This window comes from Mustela putorius, unplaced genomic scaffold (assembly GCF_011764305.1).
Source record: "Mustela putorius furo isolate JIRA1106 unplaced genomic scaffold, ASM1176430v1.1 tig00000580_pilon_pilon_pilon, whole genome shotgun sequence".
In the NCBI taxonomy this organism is placed as follows: domain Eukaryota; kingdom Metazoa; phylum Chordata; class Mammalia; order Carnivora; family Mustelidae; genus Mustela; species Mustela putorius.
Genome location: NW_025421423.1, coordinates 13893186 through 13907288, shown reverse-complemented (window position 1 = coordinate 13907288; position 14103 = coordinate 13893186). Strand labels below are relative to the sequence as shown.

General features: G+C 37.4%; 1 protein-coding gene across 4 annotated transcripts in view; it reads left to right on the top strand.

Annotated features, from left to right (window-relative positions):
* The window catches only part of SVEP1 (sushi, von Willebrand factor type A, EGF and pentraxin domain containing 1), a 178145-nt gene that overhangs the window by 94767 nt on the left and 69275 nt on the right, over positions 1-14103 (top strand). For all 4 annotated transcript variants that reach the window (XM_045081687.1, XM_045081688.1, XM_045081686.1 and 1 more), the window contains exons 19-26: positions 3047-3208; positions 3594-3685; positions 4814-4910; positions 7147-7260; positions 8739-8852; positions 9665-9866; positions 12561-12718; positions 13750-13951. In XM_045081687.1, the coding sequence (XP_044937622.1) occupies positions 3047-3208; positions 3594-3685; positions 4814-4910; positions 7147-7260; positions 8739-8852; positions 9665-9866; positions 12561-12718; positions 13750-13951 (1141 nt within the window). The remainder of the gene's footprint in view (positions 1-3046; positions 3209-3593; positions 3686-4813; positions 4911-7146; positions 7261-8738; positions 8853-9664; positions 9867-12560; positions 12719-13749; positions 13952-14103) is intronic.

Sequence of the window (14103 nt, the reverse complement as noted above, 5' to 3'; positions counted from 1 at the left end):
GATTGCTGAGCCAAGATGGCATTTCTTACCCTAACCCTATAGGATGAAGTTAAAAAGAGGCTTAGGACGAGAGTCTCTGACCTTTGAATTTGTCTTAGGAAACCTGTTGGAAAAGGCAAAATTCACTATATGTTATCTTTAACACTGTCAGGGAACAGACATGTGAGATTACATTTTTCCTAGTCATTTCAAGGTACTGTATTTAATCCTATTTTAATATTCTTTTTGGAATACTTAGATTTCTCCCTCTCTCTCATGAATGGAAGAAATTAAAAGGATTTTGTCCCATTTTTATTGACTCAGAAACCATAGTTTCTTTGGTCAAAATTCAAAATGAAACTTTCTCCCCTCTCTTCTTAGGAAAATAAACCATCAGGAACTGCCCCTGTATATGTGCATCTGTGTGTATTTAATACATATTATACACTACAGATAATGCTATTATTATTTATGGTATGTTATGTTTACACATACATATGCTCTATGTGTCTGTGTATATTTACTGCATATGTAAAATTTTCTGTATGTGTAAATCATGCATTAAGTGTTGATTGTCCAGTCCTAGAAAGTATATTTCTGATGACAGCTGTCTGCCCTTGGAATATAATTTAAGCTAATTTTCACATAAAAATTTATATCTTTCTATGTCAAAACACAAAGTATAGACATTACAACATAGTGTTCACTAACCATCTTGACGATTTTTAATCTTAAGATTTTATTATTACTTATTAGCATAATTTTTGGCATTCTGACAGTTTTCTAGAGGTATAGTCTTTCTCTTTTTGAGAGTAAGTTTGTGCTGAACAAATTTTATGTGCAAAACAATTTAATTCATCATAGCATCTTGGTTTCATTGACAGAATTTGTATTTTTACCTTATCATACACACTCATAGGTACTCTCTCAAACCAAAGTTTTATGCCTTTACCAGTAGAAAATCTATGCTTCCAGTTAACTACTTTAATTAGCTGTTGGGAGTTACCTTTTCCTACTAGGTAATCATTTTTTTTGAAACTTGAGATTCAGAAAACCCATTTTAAACTCATCAACTTAAGAGTATGTTTGTGCAAAATTTTGTCTGGAACTCTGAAATCTAACAGCGAAGAATGGGTTAATTTATTGTTAGTGAAACAAATATACTTACAAAGTTTTAGGGGCACCTGGGTGACTCAGTTGGTTAAGTATCTGCCTTCCGCTCAGATGATGATCTTGGGATGATCTTGGGTCCTGGGATCAAGCCCCAGGTAGGGCTTCCTGCTCAGTGGAGAATCTGCACTTCACCCTCTCCCTCTGCCTCTCCCCCTGCTTGTGCACTCTCTCTCTTTCTTAAATAAATAAAATCTTTTAAAAAATGTTTTTAAGAAAATTTTAATATAAAAAATATTTTTGCTACAGCAAGTATCTTGTTTATAACAAGTATGACAAGTATCTTGTTTGACCAAGATACTTACAGTTTAAAGTTTTAATATAACAAACGTAACCAGAAGAAATAACGTTTTTCTATATAAGCATTAATATCTATGATATCTTCTGCCATCTCTTGATTTGACTCCTGACTTTTTGTCAGTGATATAAAAGAGCACTTTTGCAAAAGATGTGGCTGCCTGTTTTTCCTTAAAAACTTTGATCTAAACATCTTGAGATTACCACAAATGCCTTATTGTTTATTTAATGTTTATGGTCATACCCCCCCCCCAAAAAAAAGATGCCATTATTTGGACTATCCTGCTCTGTTGAGCCTTGAGTGCATTTCTAAATTTTTCAGCCATATTGCTAATCATTTCTGCCAAACTAATTTTTATTAAAAATCCAAAGCCTACATGATAAATATGCCGAGATTCCCAAATAGCTACTTCTTTGTGTTCTATCTTCTATGTTTAAATTTATGCAGACAAGTCTTAACAGTTTTAGTGGTTTTCTCCATTTATAGTGGTTTAAGGGCTCACGTAGATGACACCAGTTCTCACAAGGAAAAGAACATGCTGAATTCATCTTTGGGTCACAATCTAAAATCCCAGCCCAGAGATGTAGTCATGACTGGTCTGCCTCACTGTAGCTGTGACAGATGCAACCAAAATTTATCAAAGAAAATGCAGGTTCATGTTCTGTTTGAAGCTATTTCTTGTTTAGTTAATATTCTACCAATTATTAGCAAGAGAATTTCAGATTTGGTTAAGTCACAGTATTCAACAGGTTGTTGTTAATAAAAAGCATGTCTAATACAAAATAACATTAAAAGGTTAAAAAGTTAAAAAAAAAAAGGCCCTCTTCCCCGTACAGAAGAGACAACAACACAGAAGAAATAAAATTTTTGACAAACATGAAAAAAAAAAAAACTTGGAAATGCAAGTTAAAATAACAGTGCAATTCTATTTTTCACTTTCAAATTGAAAAAAAAACATATTTAAATGATCATTATCAGTAATCAGTATGCAGTAAGAGTAATTCCATACATTACTAATGGGCCCATAAGTCAGAACCATTTTTATTTATTTATTTTTTGATGATTTGACATATATTATTGGCTTTAAGTTTTCCATCATCTTTAGATCTATAGGTTCAACTACTCATATTCATCGTTCAAATTCAACTGTTATCCCTAAGAAATAATCAGAGCTTTTTATAGGGTTTATGCAGAAAATTTTCTGGTCAGCATTATTTATAATAGCTAACAAATACAAACACCTAAATGTCCAGTAGTAGAGGAAATGTTAGCTCAATCATGTCCTGTCACTGGCATGCAGTATTTTCCTTTTATGAAACACCATGTTATTTAACAGTTTGTGGAATGCCGAGGATATAAAGTGGAAAAATCAGAATACAATATTACTGAATTCAAATTTTTATTGAGTTAATATGTGTTGTTAAGAGAAGAAGGAAACAACAGAATGTTTATCTGATGTGATAAAATAGTATAGTTATTAAATATGTGCCAGAGAATATATCAGCAGTTCAGTAGCTTTCTTATAACCGAGGGTTAATGCACCTCTTTTGAAAGTAAAATATGTTGTTTGGACTTACAAATGATTTTTTACCTTTGCAGTACCTTGTCCAGTAGGAGAATTCTCGCGTTCTGGATTAACGCCCTGTTACCCATGTCCACGAGACTACTACCAACCCAATCCAGGGAAGTCCTTCTGCTTATCTTGTCCCTTTCACGGAACTACAGCCACCAGTGGTACCAGGTCCATCGCAGATTGCTCCAGTAAGAAGGAGATGCTTCATTTCTTATGTAATCCCACGTGTTGGAGACCTGTTTGTCTCATGGTAGCTTCAACTATGAGTATTGCTATTTTCCGTGGATTTGGATGTCTGGTCGTTTGAGGCCTTTTTGATGACAGTAACTCAATGATTCTTACTTTGGGTACATTGAACTTGATAACTTCACAGTTTCTTTCTGAGAGTCTAGGATTTAATGATGTATCCCATCCATCTCTATGCTCTTTTTCACTATTCCTAATCAAAATATATGTGACTTTACCTACTCTGAGAACTAGAATATTGACCGTAGTATTTAGGTAGAATTTACTTATAGGCAATAAATACCGCACACTAATACGGTTTTTCTGTTTTCTTATTAATCTTACTAGCTTTTGGCTCAACATTCTCAGCAGCAGAGGAAAGTATAGTGCCCCGTGCTTCTCCTGGACATATCAAAAAGAAGTATGAAGTCAGCAGTCAGGCAAGTCCCTTTTATAGTTATAGAATCTTCTCCAGTGAAATGTTTGGAAAACACTCTGTCATTACACATGCTACACAGAGGAAAACTACCAGAGTTGAAACTTCAAGTAATCAAGTCTCAGAAACATTATCAATGAATAATAGTATTCACCTCTAATAAGAACTTTCTAAAAATGCACCATTGGAAGAGTTCTAACTACCAAAAATTGGGAATTCTCCACAACAATGTCTGGCATAGAGAAGGTGTAGATGTGGGAACCTTTAAATTCACTAATAATTAGCACTTACCTCAAGCATAATCCATTATTTGAGTAAGAGGCATTTGGTTTAGCCAAAGGCCTTTTCTGATTGGCAGGAAGAGTTCCTCAATGTTTATAAAAATTATTTAAATTTTTTGTTAGAAAAAAAGATCATTTATCGGAATAATGTATGGATTTCGAAAAAACTAAGGAACATAACTCATGAACATAACTAAACTATTGTTTTTCTTAAAAAAAAAAAGACTACTAAAGACCAATTATTTTGGTAGATTCAGCCATTACTCTGCATAGATCTAACCCAATGTCAAGATGAATTCTTTGGCCCTAAGTATTTTTAAGGAGGATAATAAGGTTGTATTTCTTATTTCAGCTTCCAACCATCTTGTCCAAACATATCGACTTGTAAGGGCCTTGTAAATCATATTTGAAACTGAGCCTAGAAGACAAAAATGTCTAAGAACCCATAGAGCAGTAACTCCCAACCCTGGAGACATAATAGAATCCACTGGGCAACTTTAAAATACAGTGATGCTCAGATCCCAACCTCAGAGATTCTGATTGAGCTGGTCTGGGGTGGGGCCCTAGCCTTTCTACTTTTAAAGCACCTCAAAGCACCTCAGATGGTTTCTAACATGCAGCCAGCATTTAGAAACACTTCAGAATGTCACTCAAGAATAAGATATATTCTTTGTGTCCATATATGGCGGGCACCAATATTATGCAGGCAGTGGTCCAGCTAGCTTGAGTGAACTCACCTGGAAACAGGAACCACCTGTCTAGTGCTGCAAACCTTCAAACTCCCTACTCAGGATCGCTTTGATATGATTGGAGTGTTTTGTCTCTGATAGATTTCTTTTTGCTACCCGTAGGTTTTCCATGAATGTTTCTTGAACCCCTGCCGCAATAGTGGAACCTGCCAACAGCTTGGGAGTGGTTATGTTTGTCTCTGTCCACCTGGATATACAGGTAACAAAGAAGAATGCAAATTTTAGTATATTTTTCTGATAAAATCATTGTGACTTGCACATCAAACTTTGAAACACTAAAAATGAACCCTGTGAGTTAAATACACTGGACTATGTCAGTGCACAAAAATTTGGTTGAACAAGATAAAACAAGGTGAAAAAACATGTGCATATCTTACAAATAACAGTTTTCCTTGCACATTTTGGAGGAAGAATCAAGAATCATCTTCTGTATGGAAAAAGTCATATCATAACTCACAATTTATTTATTTATTTATTTTTTTAATATAATTTTTTATTTTTTATAAACATGTATTTTTATCCCCAGTGGTACAGGTCTGTGAATCACCAGGTTTACACACTTCACAGCACTCACCAAAGCACATACCCTCCCCAATGTCCATAATACCACCCCCTTCTCCCAAACCCCCTCCCCCCAGCAACCCTGTTATAACTCACAATTTAAATAGGAATATAGTTTCAGAGACCATGACCAAGGTTCCATTCTAACACAAATTAAATGTATGATGTGATACCCAACATAGAACGGGTTGTCCAGCATAAATATTTTTAAACAAACTCCAGTTTCTCTCATTGCCTTCACATTAGTGGAAGTTCCTATGAATAGCTATGATTTGTTGCTCCGTTTCTATCTTTCTGGAAACTGTTCCTGGAAAAACAATATGGTTTGAACTTGGTTATGTAGAAATTATGCAAGAATTATATTTTCTTGTAGTGTAATTCACATTCCAGTTCAGTTCATAAATATAATTTTTGAGGGGGAAATGAACTATATCTTAAAATTACAATTTATTTCAAATAATAGTTCACTATTTTCTCTTAGAAATAGTTTTTGCCTCTTTTTTTTGGCTTTTGTACAGCTAACACAAAATGTCATTTCAATGAGAAAGATAGTATTAAAATAAAAGAATTCACCACAAAATGAGCAAAAGGAGAATTGGAAAAGGAATGTAGCCCAGGGCTATCAAGAATATTCTACTTATTTCAGCTTACTTATATTGCATATGCATTTGTCTCAATTTTTGTAAAATTTTTTGTCCTGACATTCCATAAGAAATAATGGATCTTGTCCTAGAATTTTATAAGCAAGTGGTGGTTGAGAAAGGGCATAATTTAGACAGTATTTCTCAAATTTTTATGGCATCAGAATCATCTAGAGGGCTTCTTAAAACAGAGTGCTAGACCCTCACCCAGAATTTGTGACTCTAGATCTAGGAAAGTTTTGATAATTTGCATTTCTATCACATTCCCAGGTAATTGCTGATGCTCTTGGTCCAGGGGCCACACTTTAAGACCACCTGGTGTAGAGGAAAAACAGGGGCTTCTGGCAGAGCTAGCCCACAGATAGCTTATATGCACTGTATCAGAAGACATGTCCCCCTCGAGGACACTTGGCACATGCACTGCTATCTGGCAGGACTTAGCCCCACCCCTACTCCTCAGCCACATGGCCATGATCCAAGTATATATGACCCTATATTTTTCACTTTGGAGTTAAACTAATTTTATGTTCCCAGGTCTTCCCCTGCCCTCCCCACCACCAACTTCTAACTTGGGATTTTCCGCTATCTTTTATGTATCCCTATAAGTATATCTTTTCTTTTTTTAAGATTTTATTCATTGATTTATTTGAGAGAGAGAGAGTAAGCGGGGGAGGGACCAAAGGGAAGGGAGAGGGAAAAGCAGACCCACTGCTGAGCATGGAGCCTGATACAGTGTCCAGATCCCAGGACCCTGAGATCACAACCTAAACCAAAACCAAGAGTCAGAAGCCCAACCTACTGAGCCACTCAGGCTCTCTTCCTTATAAGGATACCTTTTAAAAAAATTTTATTTATTTGAGAGAAAGAGAGAACAGGGCAGGGTATCAGAGGAGGAGGGAGTGAGAAAACCAAGAAGACTCCACACTGCGCACAGACCCTGACACAGGACTCAGTCTCATGACCTGAGATCATGACCTGAGCCAAAACCAAGAGTCGGATGCTTAACTGACGGTACCAGCTAGGTGCCCCAAGATATCTGGGGTCTCTAGAAAGAGTCTAGTACTTTCACTAAAAACTTAGCTAGATGGTAGCACTTAAGGAATTTTGCTCTTTCCTTCACCACTACCATTCCCTATAAATTCAGATTATTAAGATAATTACCTTTAAATGATCACGTTCTGTTCCTGTTGATCCTGCTCTTTGACTTCCTTCAGTATCTTGTTTGCATTTTAGGCTTAAAGTGTGAAACAGACATTGATGAATGCAGCTCACTGCCCTGCCTCAACAGTGGAATTTGTAAAGACCTAATTGGGGAATTCATTTGTGATTGCCCACCTGGTTATGCAGGTAAGAAGAAAGTTTCTCGTTTTTATAATATAAACCTTGGCATCATTAAAATTCCATTGCTAGAAATCAAAACCACAATAAATACCACCTCACACCTGTTCGAATGGCTATCAGGGAAAGACAAGAGTGAACAGTGGTGGTGGGGATGTGAAGAAACGGGAACCCTTGTGCACTGTTGGTGGGAAGGTAAGTTGGTGCAGCCTCTATGGAAAACAATATGGAGGCTCCTCAGGAAATTAAAAACAGAAGTACTGCATGATCGAGCAATTTTGCTACTGGGTATCTGTCCAAAGGAAATGAAATCATTATCTAGAAGGTTTGCTGATTGTAGCATTGTTCACAATAGCCAAGATATGGGAGTAACCTTAAGTGTACCTCAAGGGATGAATGGATAAAGAAAACGTGATTGAGTTACATGTAATGGAATATTATTCAGCCATAAAAAGAAGGAAATCCTGCCATTTGCAATAACATGGATTAAAATTGAAGGCATATGCTAAGTGAGATAAGTCAGACAGAGATAGACATATTGTATGATCTCACTTATATGTGGAATCTAAAAAAGGCAAGCCCATAGAAGTGGATAGTAGAGGGGTACCTGGGTGGCTTAGTCTGTTAAGCATCTGACTTTGGCTCTGGTCATGATCTTGGGGTCCTGAGATTGAGCCCTGCATTGGGCTCCCTCGCTCCCTCCCATTGGGCTAAGCAGAGGGTCTGCTTCTCCTTTCCCTATGACCCTCTTCCCCGCTTGGGCTCTCTCTCTGTGTGTCTTTCGCCGTGTCTCAAATAAATAAATAAGAAATAGATAGTAGAATGGTAGTTGCCAGAGGCTGAGTGTGTGGGATTATTGGGGATATGTTTTTTGTTTTTTTTCTTTTCTTTTAAAAGATTTTATTTATTTATTTGACAGATAGAGATCACAAGTAGGCAGAGAGGCAGGCAGACAGAGAGGAAGGGAAGCAGGCTCCCCGCTGAGCAGAGAGTCCTATGTGGTACTTGATCCCAGGGTCCTGGGATCATGACCTGAACTGAAGGCAGAGGCTTAACCCACTGAGCCACCCAGGCACCCTGGGGATATGTTTCTTAAGGGTACAAACCTGCAACTAGTAGATAAGCAAGTCATATTTAAGAACTCAGGGAATAAATTCAACAAAGAGGTGAACATTTAGCAAATAATATAAAATTTTTAAAATAGATCATAGTTGTCACCCTAATTTAAAAAAAAGCTAGATAGTCATAGTTATCATTTTCCATTGTATGCTGAATGTCAGATTTCTTGCTAGAAAATTTTTGCAATAACTAGAATGGAAGAAAACATCTTATTTCAATGTATTTGGCAAAGAGGAAAGTTTTTCACAAACATATTAGCCACGATTTCTGATTGTTCTGCTGTTACACCTGAACAGCTTGCTTGAAAATATTCATCTAAAATTCCTTTCACATTTCCTCCAGTTAAAATATTCTGCAATTCCTTACAGGGAAGCTATGTGAAGAGAATATAAACGAGTGTAACTCTAGTCCTTGTTTAAATAAAGGAACCTGCATTGATGGCTTGGCTAGCTATCTCTGCACCTGTATGAAAGGATACACAGGTGAGATGTTTCCATTCTTCCTGCATTGTTGCATTGTCCTGAAAAGCACCGCAAATCACTACATTTTAAAACATTATATTATGTTTAGGTTCATTTTCTGATTTTGTAACTGTGCTGTGATTAGCCAAGAGAAAGTCCTTATTTTTTAGGAAATTCACGCTGAAGTATTTTGGGGTCAAAGGGTATCAAGGTGCAGTTACTCCCACATAGCTTAGAAAAAACTGTGTGTGTAAGAGAGAAAATGAGAGAGGGAGAGAGAGAGGAGACAGAAAGAAAAGAGACATAGAGAAGACAAGAGTTTATATGCTAAGATAAACATTCAAGAAGGAACTGGAAATAAATAGATGCTAAACAATATGATAAGTATATCATATATATATAACCCACATATATAAAAAGTTATATATATGTATATACAATTTATAAAGAGAGAGTTCCCCAAAAAATGACCAGTGAAGGAAAAAGGCAATGTCAAAAAACAGAGGAAAAAGCCAAGGTCAAAGAAACAGGAAAATTTTGAACTAAATTTGCTAGTTTTCTTTTTTTTAAACATAGCCTCAATTAGATGTCTATTATGAATGTTAGTTTCAGAAAGACCTGAGATGAAAAGAGCAGATTATCCAGAACACAATCCTAAAATGCCTTACAAAAGCCATTCAAGAGTGGATCTCAAACCAGTGTGAGAGGCCAGTAGTCCGGCCGCTTCCCTTCTGATCCTTCAGGAGCAACTTCCTCCAGGAAGTGCACACTTCCATCTTTGTTTCCCAGGCGGGTTAACATTTGGGCTCTTTCTTACCCTCCCTCATCCCCAGGCCTGCACTGTGAAACAGAAGTCAATGAATGCCAGTCAAGCCCATGCTTAAATAATGGACTCTGTGAAGATCAGGTTGGGGGATTCTTGTGCAAATGCCCTCCTGGATTCTTGGGTACCCGGTGTGAAAAAAATGTGGATGAATGTCTCAGTCAACCATGCAAAAATGGAGCTACGTGTAAAGATGGTGCCAGTAGCTTCAGGTAAAGCCCTAAGTGTGGTCCTTTGCACTGATTTTATTTTCTCAACCATTCTGTCGTTCTGTAGCCTTTATGGAGCGTTCCTTCAAGTCCCAAGTCAGCCACTCCCTAATTCTAGCCCAAGGATAGGCTGCGGTAGACTCTCCCTACCACCTGAGGTTCTGATTCACTAAGTCTGGAGTAGAGTCTGTAATTTTAAAAAATATAGCCTATATGTTTTAAGCTCTCTAATGATTCTGATGCATGGCCAGATATGAAAACCACCGTTCTGTACTTGGGAAGTCATGAAAGATGAAAGAAAACACACTAACACAGAAATAAATACCAAAGCACTAGACAGAGCTCATTGTCAGGTGTCTTATGTTTTAGCCAGAGTTGTTGCACAAGCCAACGTCAAAAGGAATTGTGCCATCATCCTGTCAAAGAGCCAGTGTACATTCTATATCTGTGGTTTTCAAACATTTTTTTTTAAGTTTAGTAACCCTTGGTTCATAAGAAATCTAACATGAAAACTAACCTTTCGTGGTTGAAAACAGTAATATTTGTAGAGGAGACATCCTTTGTCTTTCTGAGGCAGCTCTTGGGGTGCCAGGAGAATACAGTTTGAAAATCAACACTCTCCTTCATCACTGTCAAGTTGGCCCTATATTACATCCTGTTCCCCTCGCAGGGTCTGTAGCTTCTGCAGTATGAACGATGGACTGGTCTTACTTGCAAAATCTTAGGAAACTTTATTGTCCTCAACTTGCCACTATCTGTGGAAGTTTATAAAAGTTAAAAGAAAGGGGGGAAAAGTACCCAGTTGCAAAATTTCCCAGTCCTCTTGTGGCTCAGTGCCCTTCATTACTGTCCCCCGACAAACAGCCAGGGCACGATCCAGAAGAAATAGGCAACTGATTCTGCCAGCGAGACTTTCACTCTTGATGTGAAATCTTAGCAGTGTAGCTTCATCTTTTCGTAGGTTTTTTACATCTTCTGGCATATAGGTGCCTAACCACAGGCAATGAGAAATTTCCAGATAAACAACAAGAGTTCTAAATTCTCCCCAGAGTCAAAAACAATCGATGAATTATAAATTTGTCTAAGTCCTAACTAGAGGAGACATGAAGGTAAACTCTCTTAATTCAAAGGGAACGTTAGTTGTAACCAAAGTGAACCTATTTCATAGACAAGGATATTGGATTGCTAGAATATCAAACATAGGTGGATACAGATGAGTGAAAGTCTAGCTAAAATAGATTTATCATCGAATACAGAGAACTCAGTAAAGAATCCCCCGCTCCTGATTCCAGTGTAAACGTGCTAATAACAATGTTAATCAACATGTATGGGACAGGTCCTTTTTAATTAAAAAATATTTCAGGCATACAGAAAATTACCAAGAACAATAAAAATCACACACTCATCATGGTAATTATCAAACCTTAGCATCTTTCCCTATTAGATTCACATCTTTTGTTTTAAAGAAATACCTTCTAAAGATCATTTTGGATTTCCCTCAAAACCCACACACAGACACACACACACATGCACGCACACACATTCTTCTTCCTCAGTAGTAACCATTGTTCTGAAGTTGGTGTATATCTTTTTCATTCAGATGTCATAGGTTGCTACATAAACAGTGCATAATATAGTTTTACAGTTACATAATAACTATTATACTACATACTTCCTTTTGCAATTTGGGTTTTGTTTTTACTCAGCATTGTGTGTTGTCAAGATTGATACATTTGGCTCTAGTTTATTTACTTTAACTGCTGATTAGTATTCCAGTAAAGGATTATACCATGGTTCATTTTCCCATTCGTCATAAACACATAGAATAAGGCTGTTATGAATGTTCACTACATGTGTCCTGTGCACCTGTGCAGTAAGTTCCTAGAGCACATAAGTCGAAATGGAATTACAGGTCCTGGGAATGCAAACCCTCAGCTTCCCTTGACATTGCCAAACTGTAGTTCTACTCACTATGTGAGATTTCCTGGTTCATGACACCCTTGTCAGCATTTGACATTATCAGATATATTGTCCATTCCGATGGGTTTAAATGGTGTGTTGCATACCACAGAGACTGTACAGCATCCTGATGAAGAACAAGGCCCTAGACTGGGTCTAAAATCCTAATCCACCACTTAGTAACAAGGAGACTTGGGCAGATTAACCTCTCTGAGCCACAGTTTACTCACCTGTAAAATGGGAATGATAATAATGTTACCTCATTGTTATAAAGGCTGGTTTAATATATATAAAGCCTTTGGAACAGCTTGTGAACTTTTTGTATTTTTTCCTAGCACTTCTTTGGGGAAAGAAAATCCCAGTGTGTAAATAATTTGCCTGGACCAGAACCACTTCCTACTCTATTTTTGCCACACACTTCAGATACATATTGTCTTAAATAGGTTTAATTAAATGAACTTTAAAATAAAAGGTAACCAACAGTTAAAGCACTTTCTTGATGTGTAAAATATGTTTCATCATTTCAGAGTTGTTTTACTCAGTTTTCCTAAATTAAAAACAAAACAAAACCCCAGTTCACCCATTTCTCCATCCCACCCCAACCCAGGCAACCACCTGTTTGTTCTCTGCATCTATGAGCTTTCAGTATTCAAAGTTTTTTGAGACAGTGTTGTCATAAATGGGAGACAACTTTGTCTAATGCATTTCTATATGTTAGTAACATTCTGTTTCTTTCAGGTGCCAGTGTGCAGCAGGCTTCACTGGACCATATTGTGAAATAGACATCAATGAATGTCAGTCCAACCCATGTAGAAATCAGGCCACCTGTGTGGATGAATTAAACTCATACAGTTGTAAATGTCAGCCGGGATTTTCAGGCAACAGGTGTGAAACAGGTATATGTGAGCTCAGTGTTATTAATAACAATACTAAAAATAATGAGATCATAACAATGTCAATTTTTATCTGTTTTGAACACTGACTACCTACCAAAAATGAGGCTAGGCATTTTGTATTTATTTAATCTTTTTTAAAAAGATTTATTTATTTATTTAACAGACATCACAAGTAGGCAGAGAGGCAAGCACAGAGAGAGGAGGAAGCAGGCTCCCTGCTGAGCAGAGAGCCTGATATGGGGCTCAATCCCAGGACCTTGGGATCATGACCTGAGCTGAAGGCAGAGGCTTTAACCCACTGAGCCACCCAGGCTCCTCTGTGTTTATTTAATCTTGACCACCGTCCAGCAGACTAGTTACAATTATCCCCAATAGCAAAAGTGAGGAAAATGAAGCTCAGAGGGAAAATGGAGAAAATGAAATTTAGAAGAACTCTTCACCTTCTACATGTTTAGAAAGGACACTTGATATAGGAGCTCAGAGTCCATAGACATGTCTGAGAATCAGAATTAAGCTGTTTTCTCAGGGTGCTGGAGTCTTTTAGCTGCGGGACTTTTGTTTTCTTGAGTGGGGTATGCAGGATTGGGGCAGAGCTGAATTGCTCATGAAATAGGGATGAACAAGGGCCCTGAGTAGAGGTGGAATGTGTCCCTAGCAGTACTCCCCCTTTTCTCTTGAACCTTCAGTTCCCCTGCTCTGCGGAGTCATTCCATCAGCATACAGACATGCATTAGTGTTTTCTGTCTTTATTAACTTCCCAATTCCACCTCTCCTTCCAGCTAGTCCCTATTTCTCTGATCCCTTACATTATTGAGTGCTTTCCATAGGGAAAGTTACCCATTGATTCTTTTACTTAAAAGAATGTATGGTATATTTTGTAAATACTATATATATATTATGTTGAAACTACTTCCCATAAAATCACATTGACTGAAATGGACTTTTTGACAACAGTTCTGCATATCTGCTGCTTACCTTAGACAATTGAAAAATGCCTCCCATGGTCCACACTCTTTTCTTATTTGTTGTAGACCAGTCTTCAGGCTTTAACCTGGATTTTGAAGTTTCGGGTATCTATGGTTACGTCATGCTAGATGGTGTGCTTCCATCTCTCTGGGCTGTAACCTGCACATTCTGGATGAAATCCAATGACACCAATAATTATGGAACACCGATCTCCTATGCACTTGAGAATGGCAGTGACAATACCTTCCTCCTGACCGATTATAATGGGTAAGCAGAAATGTCAGGAAAGCCATACTCTAGATCTTATCCAAGATAAGTTAGAACTGACACCAAGTTAGAACTGACACTGGGGTTGAGGGATAGAGGAGTAAGGGGGTCAGGTGTTCCAGGAGGACAGCAGAGTGACAATGGTCAAACAG